This window comes from Lathamus discolor, chromosome 5 (assembly GCF_037157495.1).
Source record: "Lathamus discolor isolate bLatDis1 chromosome 5, bLatDis1.hap1, whole genome shotgun sequence".
NCBI lineage: Eukaryota > Metazoa > Chordata > Aves > Psittaciformes > Psittacidae > Lathamus > Lathamus discolor.
Window position 1 is genome coordinate 112,138,112 of NC_088888.1, and position 14,692 is coordinate 112,152,803.

At 67.8% G+C, this 14,692-nt stretch overlaps 2 protein-coding genes across 2 annotated transcripts; one reads left to right on the plus strand and one right to left on the minus strand.

Moving 5' to 3' along the window:
• The first annotated feature begins 236 nt into the window (after positions 1-236).
• Positions 237-6,244, plus strand: LOC136015969 (cGMP-dependent protein kinase 1-like). Its single transcript, XM_065682620.1, is given in 22 exon segments — positions 237-1,056; positions 1,117-1,274; positions 1,481-1,809; positions 2,476-2,549; positions 2,845-2,906; positions 3,071-3,112; positions 3,115-3,194; positions 3,275-3,333; positions 3,488-3,523; positions 3,525-3,669; positions 4,117-4,276; positions 4,328-4,490; positions 4,492-4,528; positions 4,613-4,690; positions 4,692-4,744; positions 4,824-5,136; positions 5,210-5,270; positions 5,273-5,363; positions 5,441-5,554; positions 5,791-5,853; positions 5,926-6,001; positions 6,075-6,244. Coding segments are annotated over 22 exon segments (2,472 nt in total). The 5' UTR covers positions 237-874; the 3' UTR covers positions 6,171-6,244.
• Positions 6,245-6,247: 3 nt separating this feature from the next.
• EMILIN1 (elastin microfibril interfacer 1) lies at positions 6,248-13,597 on the minus strand. The gene is made up of 8 exons (XM_065682053.1): positions 13,152-13,597; positions 10,940-11,065; positions 10,098-10,306; positions 8,205-10,031; positions 7,695-7,802; positions 7,556-7,573; positions 7,081-7,215; positions 6,248-6,787 (listed from the first exon to the last, which is right to left on the minus strand). The coding sequence occupies exons 1-8, from the start codon at positions 13,322-13,324 to the stop codon at positions 6,456-6,458; spliced, it is 2,928 nt and encodes a 975-aa protein (XP_065538125.1). The 5' UTR covers positions 13,325-13,597; the 3' UTR covers positions 6,248-6,455.
• Positions 13,598-14,692: the final 1,095 nt, after the last annotated feature.

Here is a 14,692-nt window from a genome sequence, read left to right on the forward strand (position 1 = left end):
CGCACGAACTCCCCGCTGCGCATGCGCTGTGTGCCTGCGTGGGAAGCGTGCAGGGGTGTGCGGCGCTGCACGTGGTGCGTCTCCGTCCCTCGCGCTGCTTGCAGAGCGCCCCCCAGATGCGCGCCCTGCCGTGCGCACCCCCCGTGCACCCCCTGCATGCACCCCGCTGCCTGTGCGGCCCCCCCACGTTGAGGTGCTGCGAGGTGACATGAGCCAGGGTCAGGGTGCAGCAGGGCTGGACTATGCCCCGGTCCCCATCCAGCTCTCCGCGGCACGGGCGCAGGTCAGGGTGCAGTGGGGTGTAGCGAGTGGCAGCAGGCGCGGGTCGACATGTGCTGGTTAACGTGTTACAGACAGTGTGGGGCTGGGATGGAACAGCGGCAGCTGTGGGGCGCAGGTAGGCACGGGCATGGGGTTGGCAGCAGGGCTGAGCTACAGGGTCTGACAGAGCACTCAGGCCACCACGTCCATGTGGTGTGGCAGAGGCTGTGCCGAGGCCCGTGGCTCCCTTGTGCCAGCAGCACAACCTTTGCACAGGTCAGAGAGCACCTGGCGCCTGCTGTGCTGCAGCCGGGACAGAGCCTGTGGGTGGCTTTTTGGGGCTGGGGCACCCATGGGATACTCCTGTGGTGCTGCAGGGGCTGAGAACATGGCACTATGGGGTCCTGTGTTCCCTACACTGTGCTGTGGCCAGATGTGCTTTGCCAAAGCCAATAGCACAGGTGCAGATATGTGGGGTCATGTCGGGACATGTAGAGTTATTTGGAGCTGTGTGGGGCCATGACCCTGTACCTGAGAGGGCATCCCCCTTCTGTTTCCACGCACCTGCCCTGTGCTGGGCTGATGCTGAGCTGTCCCTTCACAGGGTGCAGGGATGAACAAGGTGCTGCTGGAGCTGCGGCTGCAGGAGGAGAGGGCATTCCTGCAGAGCATGCTGCAGGAGGGTTCCAAGGAGCCACCCCCCAGCTGGCGAGACAGCCACAGTCTAGCCATCATCTCCGAGCCCCTCACCAGTGACGATGCCCTCTGTGTGCCCAACAGCCCCACATTGCCCAGGTAGCCAGCAGGGGCCAGGGGCCAGGGGATCTGTGTGTCCCCATGTCCCTGTGTCCCCAGGGAGCTCAGCCTCATCGCAGCAGCAGTGGAGCGCAGCCCATTCCTGTGGCGCCTGGGTGAGGGCTACCCCGAGGTGCTGGCCCAGAGCTTCACCCCAGTCCAACATGGCCCTGGGGACACAGTGCTGGCTGAGGGCACCGCCATGTGCATCGTGGCAGGTGGGAGGGCAGAGGCAGGCCACATGTGTGCAGGTGTGCTCATGTATGTGGCTGTCCACAGGTGTGAGCTCACCTGCAGTGTGCACCCACTGCAGGAGATGCACGATATGGGTGCATGTGTGAGGCTGCCTGCTGCAGAGCAGCCTGTGTGTGCATGCATGCATGTGTGCATACACGTGTGCATGCTCTGCCATGTCTCTCCACAGAAGGGCAGCTCAGTGTGAGCCAGTGTGGCTGCCCACTCCACAAACTGAGCCCAGGAGATGTGTTTGGGGAGCTGGCCCTGCTGTACCACTGCAGGCACATGGCCACCATGCAGGGTAAGGACCATCCCCACCACGGGTACGGGGTACCCACTGCATGTACCCAACACCCTGACACCCTCCTGTGTCTCAGCGCTCAGCCCTGTGTGCCTCTGAGCCACCATGACAAGTGCAAGGTCCTACACCTGGGTTGGAGCAATCCCAGGCACAGCTACAGGTTGGGCAGAGAAGAGATTCAGAGCAGCCCTGCAGAGAAGGACTTGGGGGTGTTGGTTGATGAGAAAATGAACATGAGCCGGCTTCAGTGTGCGCTCGCAGCCCAGAAAGCCAACCGTATCCTGGGCTGCATCAAAAGGAGCGTGACCAGCAGGTCGAAGGAGGTGATCCTGCCCCCCTCTACTCTGCTCTCGTGAGACCTCACCTGGAGCATTGTGTGCAGTTCTGGTGTCCTCAACATAAAAAGGACATGGAACTGCTGGAACAAGTCCAGAGGAGGGCCACGAGGATGATCAGGGACTGGAGCACCTCCCGTATGAAGACAGGCTGAGAAAGTTGGGGCTTTTCGGCCTGGAGAAGAGAAGGCTGTGTGGAGACCTCATAGCAGCCTTCCAGTACCTGAAGGGAGCCTATAGGGATGCTGGGGAGGGACTATTCATTAGGGACTGTAGTGACAGGACAAGGGGTAACGGGTTAAAACTTAAACAGGGGAAGTTTAGATTGGATATAAGAAGGAAGTTATTTACTGTTAGGGTGGTGAGGCACTGGAATGGGTTGCCCAGGGAAGTTGTGAATGCTCCATCCCTGGTAATGTTTAAGGCCGGGTTGGACAGAGCCTTGGGTGAGATGGTTTAGTGTGAGGTGTCCCTGCCCATGGCAGGGGGGTTGGAACTAGATGATCTTGAGGTCCTTTCCAACCCTAACTATTCTATGATTCTATGATTGACCAGCAGCGGTACCGTGCCATTGCCGCCAGCAATGCCGCACAGCGCCAGGCTGAGATCCTGGGCTCCCTGTGATGTGAGTTCCCTGCAGCACTCAGCACCCCCAGACCTGCACTCCAGCACCCGGCTTGGGGGGCCTGGACCCTCTGGCCAGCACTGGCCTGCAGAGCCCAGCTGCAGCCTTCTCCTCATCATCGTCTGTATCATCATCATCACCTCCATCCCGTCTCATCTCCACCCCATTCCCAGTCCCTGGCTTTTCCCAGCTGATTCCGAGTTCAGGCATGGTGCAGTCAGAGCTCATGGGGTGCAGGCAGGGCTCAGGAAGGGCACAGGCAGACCATGGCACTGCCCCTCTCCCTGCAGGGTGCCCTGTCTGCAGGATGCCTCTGACAGCCACCTCTGCACGCTGCTGGATGCCATGGAGGAGTTGGGTGAGCGCCTGAGATGGGGCTCCCTGTGTGGGGCTGGGGAGCGCATCCCAGGTGGCTGCACCCCTGGGGGCTGGGGCCTGATTCTAATGGGACAGGCCTGTGGTGGTGGGGTTGGGGTCTGCCTGCACCCTGCCTGCTCCTGCCCCATCCCTGCCCGCAGTGCACATTTGAACCCAGCCATGTCATTATCCATGAAGGAGATGAGGGGAAAGCTTCTACATCATCCTGAAGGGAGAGGTGAGTGCAGCACCCATGGCACTGTGGACCCCCAGGGCAGGAGCAGTGCCTGCCACGCCATCCCTGCTCAGGCTGTCCCCATGTCCTGTGCTGCAAATGCGGGTGAATTGGTGTGAGGTAGGCAGGAGAAGCTGATCTGTGTCCTGGGTCCTGGCAAGCACTTTGGGGAGCTCACCCTGTTGCCGTAGGTGCCCAGCACCTGCTGCCCCAGTGCACCCCCAAGCACCCCTGCGCAGCCCAGTGTTGCAGCCAGCCTGGGCACTAGCCCCCCATGCACCCCCCGTGTACTCCCCGTAACCCATCTCCTCATGCATTCCCCAATCCCCTTCTCTGCACAGGGACAGCCCCTGGATAGCCTTGTGCCAAGCCCAGGGACGTCACCTGCGTCACCCTGGCCAAGGAGCGGGTGTCCCTGTGTTCTCCCCCTAAATGCCACCCCCCAGCCCAGCCCTGCCCCACTGACAACTCTTCTGCCCTACAGAGACTTCCTGGCGCTCAGCTCCCTCTGCCCCATGCAACTGTGAGTGTCCCCCGGGGGGGTGTGGGGGGGGGCAAATAGGAAGACCCCATAGGGGTGGGGGGTCGGTGGTGATGGACGCTGGGGCCACTGCTCCCCCTGAGGGTTCCCACCATGGAGCACCTGGAGGTGGCTCCATCCCAGCCCCACAAGGGGCTGTGTCCCCACTGCCCACTCTTCACCCACCCCAGGCAGCTATGGGGTCCACAGGCATGGTGCTGGGGAGGGGGCTGAGCTGGGTTGGACCCTCAGCCTCCCGGCTCCTCATTCCCCAGGAATGCAGCTGAGACAGAAATGCTGGGCCTGGAGGATCCTGCGAAGTGAGTGGAATGGGATGGGGTAGGAGGGGATGGGGATGAGGGGCCTTGGAGATGAGAGCGGGATGGGATGAGGTGAGATGGAATTGGGGACCAAGCCATCCTGCCCTGTAACCAGGCACTCTGTCCTCAGGGCATTGACATCGCTTGGCAGTGGAGGTGGCAGGCAGCAGTTCCTGAGCTGGAGGTCTTGGAGGTCCAGCTTGGGGTTCTGAGTGCTGCCATGTCCCCACGGCCCATCCTGGAGCCGTGGCGGTCTCTGGGGTCCAGCCCGGTGCTGAGGCGCCTTCAAGGTCTATCCCAGTGCTGCCCCTGGGGAGCAGGGGAGTTCTGAGCCCTGCAAGGTTGGGAGTCAGCAGCCCCACGGCGCTGCCGCGGGTGCTGCAGGAGCATGGTCCCCACTCACAGGAGCTGGGGGTTCCCAAACCTGCAGCAGCCCCCATTCCCAACACGGCTGGAGGACCTGGAGGCTGTGTGCTACAAGGAGGGGCCATGGCAGGGCCAGCGTTGTCCTGAGCACCGGCAGCTTCGGCAGGGTTGAGCTGGTGAGAGCTGGACCCTGCGTCCCCTGGATCCCGGCTGTGCCTGTCCTGGTGCCTGTCCTGGTGCTCATCGCTGCCCATGCCCAGGTGCGGTGCCAGGAACGTGTCTTTGCGCTGAAGCGGATCTGCAAGGACTGGGTAGTGCGGACGTGGCAGTAAGAGCACGGCGTGCACGGAGCGGTGGGTGCTGGCTGCCAGCGGCAGCCCCTTCGTTGTGGGGTAAGGACAGGCACTATGGGCACGTTGTGGTGCAGCCACCGGCTGTGCCGACATCCCACTGACCCTTCTCTGCCAGCAGGCTTTTCGGCACCTTCTGGGGTGGGCAGTGCGTCTACCTGCTGCTGTGGGTCTGCCAGGGCAGCGAGCTGTGGGCCAAGCTGCGCAAGGTGTATGGTGCTGGAGCGAGCATTAGGCTGTGCCATGGCGCATGCCACATTGTGCCGTGCACCCGCCTGTCCCTGCTGTGCAGGCGCTGCTTGGAGGACCCACTGGCCGCGTTCTGCTGCGCCTGTGTGGTTGAGGGCCTTCAGTACCTGCATGGACGTGGCATTGTCTACCGTGACCTGAAGCCTGAGAACCTCATGCTGGACCAGCCTGGCTACGTGAAGCTGGTACTGGGGAGGGTGGAGAAGTGGTGAAGTGGAGCTGGGGGGTCTGTAGAGGTGACAGTGCTGCTGCCCTCAGCTTGACTTTGGATTCGCCAAGGAGCTGTGTCAGGGGGGGAAGAGCTTCTCCTTCTGCAGGACCCAGCGCACAAGGTGCTGAGCCAGGAGGGCGATGGCTTCACCATCGACTTCTGGGTGTTGGGTGTCCTCACCTTCGAGCTGCTGGTGGGCAGGCGAGGCCAGCGTGGCAGAGGGGGGCCGACTGAGACCCCATGTAAGGTCCCACCTGCACCCCCCGTCCTGCCCCCAGGTCTCTGTTCCACAGCACAGGCCCCTGGCAGACCTACAGCCGCATCCTGGATGGCATCTTCTTCCTGGCCTTCCTCAGTAAGGCTGGCTGTTCAATCATAGGCAAGCTCTGCAGGTGTGGGGGCACCCAGCATGGGACTGGTGAGGGCAGGGGGCACCGGGTTGCTGTAGGGTGCCCCAGGTGCAACGCTGCACCCAGTGTGTACGGGGGGTCACCTTAGGACATCACTGAACCCCAACGTACAATGGTGGGGGTGTCCCCGGGTGTGTCACTGCACCCTGGTGTGCAAAGTGGTGCCCTGGGTACAAGGGGTGCACCCCCCAGCTCTGCGCCCCTCCATCCTCTTGCAGGCACCATCAGGGGCAGTGCCTGGGGAACACAGCCAGTGGCATCCACGGCATCAAGAAGTACAGGTAAGGGGGTGCAGAGGGGTGCAGGGCATTGAGGGCACCCCCATGGCTCCTCCATCACCCTTGCCCCCCCAGATGTTTCAGGGCCCCGATGTGGGGGAAGCTCTTGCTGTGGCAGCTGGAGGCGACCACCCTGCAGCTCATCCGGGAAGTGAGCTGGGGGCTGGGAGTCACTGCTGGGGGGGACAAGAGGGGCTGGCTGTGACCCTGTGTCCCCCCACCAGAGACCCCCCTTTGCCAACTTTAAGGGCTTCTCAGTGAACCGGATGCCAGCAGAGCATGAATTCTCGGGCTGGGATGAGGATTTCTGGTGGCAGTGAGACCCATGGACCCATGGCGGGACCCCCAGAGCGGGGCAATAAACAGTGGGGGCACAGGAAGGAGCCGGAGCCATGGGTACAAAACCCGGTGCCGCATCTTTATTTCATGGGGGGTAGTGGGGGGGCCGTGGTGGGCCGGGGCGGGTGGTGTGGGTCTGGGGCACGTGGCAGTGGGGTGGGAATGAGGAGTAGGGGGTGCTGATAAATAATGGGGCAGGTGGGGGGGGGTCTTGGTGGGGTGTGGGGACCCCCATGCCTGGGGGGCATCCCAAGGGTCAGGTGGCTCTAGGGCTCCTCGGAGTCATAGAGCAGGGCCCCACTGAACACAGTGAGGGGCTCATCGGGCGCATGGGCCAGGCGCCCTGAGACCAGGTCCACACAGAGGGTCTCGCCAGCCGCCAACGGCAGCAGGAGGCTGAAGACGCCAAGCGAGCCAGGGCTGGGCTGCAGCGCGGCCACCGGCTCCTTCTCCAGCCCCTCGGGCTGGAACCCGGCTGAGTCCAGGCGGGCGATGCCCAGGTTGGAGCGCGACAGCACGGCCTCCAGCTTCTCGCCCTTGTGTCCGGTCAGCACCGCGCTCACCAGGTACCGCCCGCTCACCGGTGCCGTGAACATACCTGTGGCCATGGGATGGGGGTGTCAGCGCCAGCGGCCACCCCAGCTCCACGGACTCCCCCGTGTCCCCAGAGTGGGCTCCACACCGCTGGGCTCCCCCACTGCACCCTGTGGCTGTCGATTCAGCCACGCGGTGGGCACAGCATCCTTGAGGACACCCCATTGCACGGCCTTCAGCACACCCCAGGGGCATGATTCACCCATGTCTCTGGAACCCCTTCAGCCCCCACTGTAGCCTCTGTCCCACCCCACAGCCCACCCTGCCCCACACATGGGGAGCTGTGTGGCCGCTCACCCGTCTCAGGGTCGTAGGCGCCACCGTCGTTGAGCAGGACCTGGTCAAAGGGGACGGTGCCTGGCTCCGTCCGCCGGGTGCTCAGGGCAGCCGAGAAGGCGACGCGGGGCACAGAGCCCGGCTCCCCCACATCACCTAGACACCGTGTCAGAAATGGGCACCGCAGACCAGCACCCCGAACCCTGACCCCACTATACCTGCCCCTTTCCTGCATCCATACGCTCTCCTCCTTCATCACATCCACCCCTTGAGCCCCCAGCTGTGCGCATGATCCCAAGCTGCCCAGTGCCCCCCCATGTACCCCAACCTGCTCCCCTCACCCCGTGCCCCCAGCCCTAGATGCCACTGTAGCCTGTCCAGCCCCCATGGCCTGCCCAAAGCCCCTGCCAGTCCCCACCCCCTTGTACCCCCAAGACCCCTCATTCCCCATCCCCTCAAAGCCCCCCACATGGTCCCCCCAAGCCCCCAGCCTTACCTCTCTCTCCTGGCAGCCCTAGGAGGGAAGGCAAGTTGAGTTGCAGGGCCGGCATGGGGCAGGACACCCAGACACAGGCTCCAGCCATGCCAGTGCTGCCCCACTATGAGTGATGGGGCACAGAGGGGCTGCTTCTTACCTTGGGGGCCCATGGGGCCTTGTTCTCCATCCTTACCAGGGGGCCCAGCAGGGCCTGGGGGTCCCATCTCACCGATGGGGCCGACGGGTCCAGGGGGCCCGGGAGGGCCTAAGGAGAAGATGGGGTTAGAACTGCCCCAGCCCCACAGCCCAACCCACAGGCCCACGTCCCTGTGCTTTGAGCCCCCACATCCCCATGACTTGTGTCCCCATGCTCTCATGCACCACGGCCCCATGTCCCCACAACTTGAGCCCCCATGTCCTTATTACATACATATCCATATCCCCACATCCCTGCGATTTGAGCCCCCATCGCTTGCATCCCCATGTCCCCACAGCCCTACATCCCCATGGCTTGTGTCCCCACATCTTGAGACCCACACCCTGCCGCCTCTTGCTGTCCTGTGTCCCCACACCCCAACACCCCCAGCCGTGCCCCCACCTCCCTACACGCCACCAGTCTCCAGTGACCCCGGGTCCCACTCCCCCACGACGCCCCCTGCTCCCGCACCGGTGAGCTCCCTCGTGGTCAGGCCCAGCACGTCCCCGCGCAGGTGCTCCAGGCTGGCGTTGAGGGCTCCGAGGCGGCGCTGGAGCTGCGCCTGCAGCGCCTTCTCCAGCAGCACGGCCCGGGCGCCGGCCGTGCCGTTCAGCTCCCGCACCGCGGCCCACAGCCCGGCCACGTGCCGGCCCAGGCCCTCGCGGACGCCGCGCAGCCCGCCCGCCACGGCCTCCAGCTGCTCGCAGACACCCTCCAGCTTGGCCACGCGCGGCTCCAGGCCGGCGGGGCAGCCCCCGGGCCGCGCCAGCTCCCGCGCCAGCGCCTCCAGCCGCTCCGCGCTCTCGGCCTCCCGCGCTGCCGCCGCTGCCGCGGCCTGGTCCAGCTCAGACACGATGCGATCGGTGATGGCGCCCAGCTGGCGCTGCCGGGCGTCCTGCTGGTCCAGAGCATCCTGCAGCCCCTCCACCGTGGCGTTGAGCCCGCCCAGGGAGAGCAGCGCTGACGCCAGCTCACCCCGCAGCGCTCGCAGCTCCGAGGGCGACGTGCCCCCGAAGACGCTGAACCCTTCCAGAGGGGCCTCCGGCTCCAGCTCCGGCTCCAGCTCCGGCGCGGTGAGGCCGGGCTGTGGCGGGCGGCAGGCGGCGGTGCAGGCGTCCACCTCAACCCGCAGCTGCTGCAGCTCTCCGGGCAGCAGTGGGGCGCAGGGCTGGGGGCAGTGGCTGCCGCTTGTCCCCCCCAGCTCAGCCTCCAGGCGCCCCGTCCGGTTGCGGAGCTGTGCCAGCTCCTCCGCCACAGTGCCCCCCGGCTCCAGCTGCACCAGCAGCCGCCCCAGCGCCTCCCCCTGCTCCGCCAGCAGCTCCCGCAGCTCCCCGCCCTCCGCCCGCAGACCCTGCAGCATCCCCGCCAGCCCGTCCCTGCCGGCCCCCAGGGCCTGGAGCTGCCCCTCGGTGTCCTGCAGCCGCCGCTCCAGCTGCCGCAGCAGTGCTCCGAGCTGCCCGTCCTGGCTGCCGGCCGGCGGTGCTGCGCAGGGCTGGCTGCAGCGGGCCAGCAGCCCCTCCAGCTCGGTGAGGCGGGCACCGCGCTGCGCCCCACTTGCCACCAGCCCCTCCACGGCCCGGCTCAGGTTTGCCACACGTCCCGGCAGCCCGCCCTGCCGCCACTCGGGCTCGGGGGGCCACGGGCCAGCCCGTGAGGCGTTCAGCCTCCCCTCCAGCTCCGCCAGCCTCCGGGCCAGCACTGGGCCCTGCCCGCCCGGCCCCGCCACCGCTGCCATGGGCAGCCCCTCCAGCCGCCGCTCCAGCTCGGCCAGGCGCCGGTACACGTCGTCCGGCAGCGGCTGCGGGGCCAGGCGGCTGCTCAGGCTGCTGATGTGCCGCTGCACCGTCTCCACCGCCTCCCGGTTGCGCTCGTCTACCGAGCCCACCAGCTTCTCCAGGGCCCGCATGCGCTCCCGGTCCTCGGCCATCTGCCGCCGCAGCCCCTCGGTGCTGGCCGTGCAGGCAGCGCAGGTCTCCTGCAGCCGTCGCTCCAGCTCATGCAGGGCCATCGCCGCCGGCGGGCCCCCCTCCACCGCCGCCACCGCACCGTCCCGGCCACCCTCCTGGTGCCGCAGGCGGGTCTCCAGCTCCTCCAGCCGCCGCTGGACTTGACTCAGCGCCTCCCGCACCTCGGCCGGGGCCGCATCAGCCGCCTGCTCGCCCTCGGGGCTGCCGCCCGCTGCCGCCCGCTGCGGGTGCTCCAGCGGTGGCTCCCGCCCGGCCCGCAGCTCCTCCACCTGCTCGCTCAGCCGCCGCACTTGCTCCTCCAGCCGCCGCACCTTCTCCACGTCCCCGCCGCCTGTGCGCACCGCACTGTCAGTGTCACCCCGGCGGGATGAGCCCCCACCCTGACCACCGGCATTACCTTCACCCCCCAGGCCGCTGAGGGGGTTGCCGAAGCCGGAGAGTGTGGGGCGGCCGGGGCGGGGCCGGGGCCGGCCGGTGGGCTGGGGCACAGCTGGTGCCGGCCCCTCGGTGCAGTCCTCGCCTGAGTATCCCTGGCAGCAGCGCCAGGCCAGCTCCGACACTGTCCGCTGGGACAGCTTGTACCGGGGCCTCAGGAAGCTGCGGTACCTGCGGGCAGATGGGACTCTGCTGCAGCGGGGATGGGGATGGGGGGCCCAGCTGGGCAGACTGGGAACAGCTGGGTGGGGGTCCCGGGTGCGGGCTGGGAGGAGCCCTGCCTGCGCTCAGCTCCCTGCCTGCGCTCAGCCCCCTGCCTGCGCTCAGCTCCCTGCCTGCGCTCAGCCCCAGCTCCTGCCAGGTTCCCACTCTGGGGTCACGCTGAGCGCCACAATCCCAGCGTGTGCGGCTGCGGCAGGCAGCGGCTCAGGGCTGGGCAGCAGCAAGTCAGGAGCAAAACCAAACCCAGGCCACGGTGTGGCCCTGTTGGCCTCTTGCTCAACTGCCGCTGACTGGGAGTTCTCCCCAGCTGGCCCCTCCAACCCCACTGCTGCCATCCCCCCAGACCGCAGGCCCCACCACCGAGGTGCCGGCTGCAGACGTGTCCTGGTGTGAGGTGCACGGGGGTCCCTGCATGCGCCCCGCGGGGGGAGCCGGTCACCCACCCAGCCCTGCGCAAACAGCTGGCTCTTGCGCAAAGTAAACACAACCCCGGGGAGGATAAACACCGGCGGCCGCGGCAGCGCCGCAGCCAGACCCGGCTCTATCCCATGCCCCCGAGTCCCCCGGTGCCGTCCCACTCACGCCAGGACGCGGGGGCACTGGAGCTGCCCCCAGGCGCAGGGCTGGTAATCCGGCTTCACGAAGCTCTCGACGCCGTCCTCCACCACACAGCTCACAGTGCGCGTCACCACGTAGGCACACCAGTTCCTGCGGGAAGGGGTCAGCGTGTCTGCCCGGCTCACACCGGGCACCATCCTGACACACAGCAGGCATCCCCCGCCCTGGCACCCCCTGCGCTTGCCCTGCCGGCTCCACCGGTAGCAGCCGTCACAGTCCAGAGCTGTGGGGTTAATGGACTGGATCCTGCCCCATTCTGCAGCCGTTTCATCCCTGCCCTGCTCAGTCGCCCATAGCACAGGGGCCCTTGGCAGGGGCTGGGGGCACCACAAGAACAGCTGCAGCCCATGTGGGGATGGGGGCTCTGCCTGTGAGGTTCAGGGGAGGCCGGGCAGGGTGTGGGGTGCCAGGCACTCCGTTCACACTATGCTGTGGGGCCTGTGCTGCCAGTCCTGGGGACAGGCACCCCACATCCCACTCCATCACTGCGCTGCATGTCCCCTGTCCCCTCAACACCGGTGGGGCTGGGACAACCACGCCATGGCCATCGCACCCCACAACCAGCAGTCTGCAACTGGGGGTCAACTGCCCCCTGAGCCAGAGCGGGCGATGGGCTGGGGGAACAGTGCCCCTGTACGGTGGCACTGCTGCCCCTCACACACTGGGGGTGCGAGGACCCATGACCAGCAATGGAGTCCCCCAGCTCCCAGACAGGTGCAGACCCTGGGACATGGCGCTGGACCCCAGCCCAGCCTCACAGGGCGCAGGGACCCCAGCCCCAAGGCACAGGTCCCCAGCCCAGGCCCACAGGGTGCAGGGACCCTGCCACAGCCGTATATGGCCTGAGCCTGGAGCACAGAGCCTGGATCCCAGCCCCATCCTCAGCCCCACACAGAGCAGCCCCACAGGGAGCGGCCTCCCGGCCCCCCCGGCGGAGCTGGGCTGCGGTGGGGGCCTGTGGTGCCGCGGCCGGTTCCCGTCATCCCGGCTGGTTTCCCTCAGGCCCCGGCTGGATTCCAGCTCCTCCCCGGGGGCCGCCGGGAATTCCTGCGCCGACTTATGGCCCCCCCCTCCTCCCTCCTTCCCTTCCCATTCCCTTCCATTCCCTGCCCCCTTCTGCCCCACAGCGGCGGGACCCCAGGGTCCCACTGCCAGGGACCAGGATGTCCGCATCCAGGGACGGGATGGATGGGACGAGAGCCCTCCTGACTGGGAAGGGCATGGGGATGGCTCCTGTGCCCCCTGAGCACGCGGAGGGGCGGCTCTGCCCCTCAAGCCACGGGGAGACTCCACTGTGCCCCCAAAGCCACAGGTCAATGCTCAGCCACGGCCCTGCAGGGCTGGGGGTGCGCGGCCCACATCCCCCCTTTCCGGGCAGCCCCACTCCTGCAGCCAGGCCCTGCCATCCTGCCCTGGGCTGCGTGGGACAGCCGTGGGTCTGGCAGTGGGGCAGGGACGGGGCAGCCGCCGGCTGCGGCCGAGCCACTGCAGCTCCACCCCATGCGGCCACGCTGCTGTGGAGCTGATGTGGCCACAATGAAAACGTGACCCCCAGCCCGGTGTGGGACCACCTCCAGCCCTGCGCCCCCACCTCCCCGGCCTGTAGGCACAAGCTGCCCCACGCCAGCCCCACACTGCCTACCCGCCGGCACGGCACGGGTGGGGACAGGACACGGATGGGAACGTGGTGGGTCCGGGCTCCTCACCCCGTCCTGCCCCCGACAGTGCTGACCCCGCGCCGGCGTGCACAGCACAGACCTGTGGATGCTGTGGCAGGGCCGGCAGGGGAATCCCTGGCACAGCGGCACCAGGCGGCACCCAGTGCAGCACCAACACCCGCCCCAGCCGGTCTGCGCCCTCGCCGGAGCGCTCCTGGTGCCTGGCCCCACGTGTGCCTTCTTGAGTCCCCCGCGCCGTCCCCTCCACATGCCCCCCGCCCACACCCACCATCTGCAGGCAGGGGGTGAGTGATGGGCGCGGGTGGCCCTACCAGTCAGGGCACCCCCAGCACCCGGCACAGCAGCACCCTTCAGGACAGGACCCGCACACCCCGTGCCAGATGTGCCATGTGCCGGCGCCCAGCTGGTCGCAGGAGAACTTGTTCCCCCGGTGTCCCGGGCCACGGTGCCGCCGCCGCGGGTGCCCTCCCGTCCCGCCCGGCGGTCACGGCTCCTACCTGTGCCGGCTGGCGGCCCGGGCAGCGCCGTGGGCCGTGGCGGGGCTCTGCGGGGCCGTAGCCTGGACGGTGCCGAGCGAGGCGGCGCCCCCGGTGTAGAGGCTGTACCTGGAGGGGAAGTTGGCGGCCAGGGCCTGGGCGGCCAGGAGGCACGGCCAGAGCCAGGGGGCCATGCTGGGCAGGAGGCTCGGCACGGCTCGGCTCGGCGTGGCACGGCTCAGCCCGGCACGGCGTGGCTCGGCGTGGTGCTGCTCGGCGGACACAGCCCAGCTCAGGAGCGCATGGCGCGTCCCGTCGCGGCCCCGTCTCTCCTGGCTGTGCACGGCTCGGCTCCGAACGGCGGCTCTGCCCTCCCCTCGGCCGCGCCTCGGCCAGCCCCTCGCCGCCAGAGCCGCCCCGCGCTGCCCGCTCGACGGGGTCCCCGGGGCCCCCCGCTTCCTGCCAGCCGCGGCCCCCGAGCCGGCCAGCGCGGCCCCCGGCGCGTCCCGGCCTCCGCCGGGCACCGCGGCCCCCGCCGGCCCCCGCCGCCCGCCCGGCACATCTGCTTCTCGTTAGGCCGGGACGCCAGCGAGGACGGGAAGGAGGGACGGGGGAAGCCAGAGAGGCCGGGCAGGGGGCCAGGGCTGCAGGCAGCCAGCGCGGCGGGTGCTACCGCCGCGGGTCCCCCCCCGCCGCCCCTTGCTGCCGCGGCCTCGCACGCCTGCCCACGCCCCACATGGGCTCTCATGGCCACCGCTCCGCATGGCTCCTCCTGCAGCACCCTGCTCCTTGCACACCCGTGGTCCCCACGCTGCCGCGCTGGATGCTATGGGTCCGTCCCCCACTGCACCCTCTTTTCCTGCTCGCCCGGGGCTGTGCTTGTGGGTTTCCATCTTGGGGCTCCCTGGGCCAGGCTGGGGGTACTGGCAGCCGCACGCCTGGCACACAGTGCCTGGCACTGCCATGGCCCCATGCTGGTGCCGTGTCCCAGTGGGTGCTGAGCCCCGTGGCACTGTGCTGGGCACTGGGGTCACCAGGGCCATTGCAGCGAGGCTCCAGCCAGGAGCAGGTGGTGACACCGTGGCCGTCTCACCACAGACAGGGGCCTGCAGTGACGCCACGGCTTCCCCGGGCCATACAGTGATGTCATGACCTCGCGCTGACATCACGCCTTGGCGCCAGCCCCGGGGTGACGTCACGGCCTGGCGCAGCAGCGCGGGAACCCGCGGCTCGCCGGGGCTGCTGGATGTGGGCTAAGCACGAACAGCTGCGGGCAGGCGGGTGGGGGAGGGAGGGATGCGGGGGAGGGGTAAAGCGGAGCCGGGGCTCTGGGCTGTGCTTGGCCGGGCAACAAGCCCTGGCTGTCCCCAGGCCCCCGCCGGGGGAGCGAAGTCAGCCCTACCAGTGCTCAGTGGGGCTCAGTGGGGCTCAGTGGGGCGGGCGCTGCGCCGCGCACCATCAACCCCCGCACGCCCCAGTGCGGGCCCAGCACAGCCCCATCCCCGCTCCACCCTCCCAGCACCTATAAATAGCTCCGGCCGCGCCCTCCCCGAGGCCCCGCC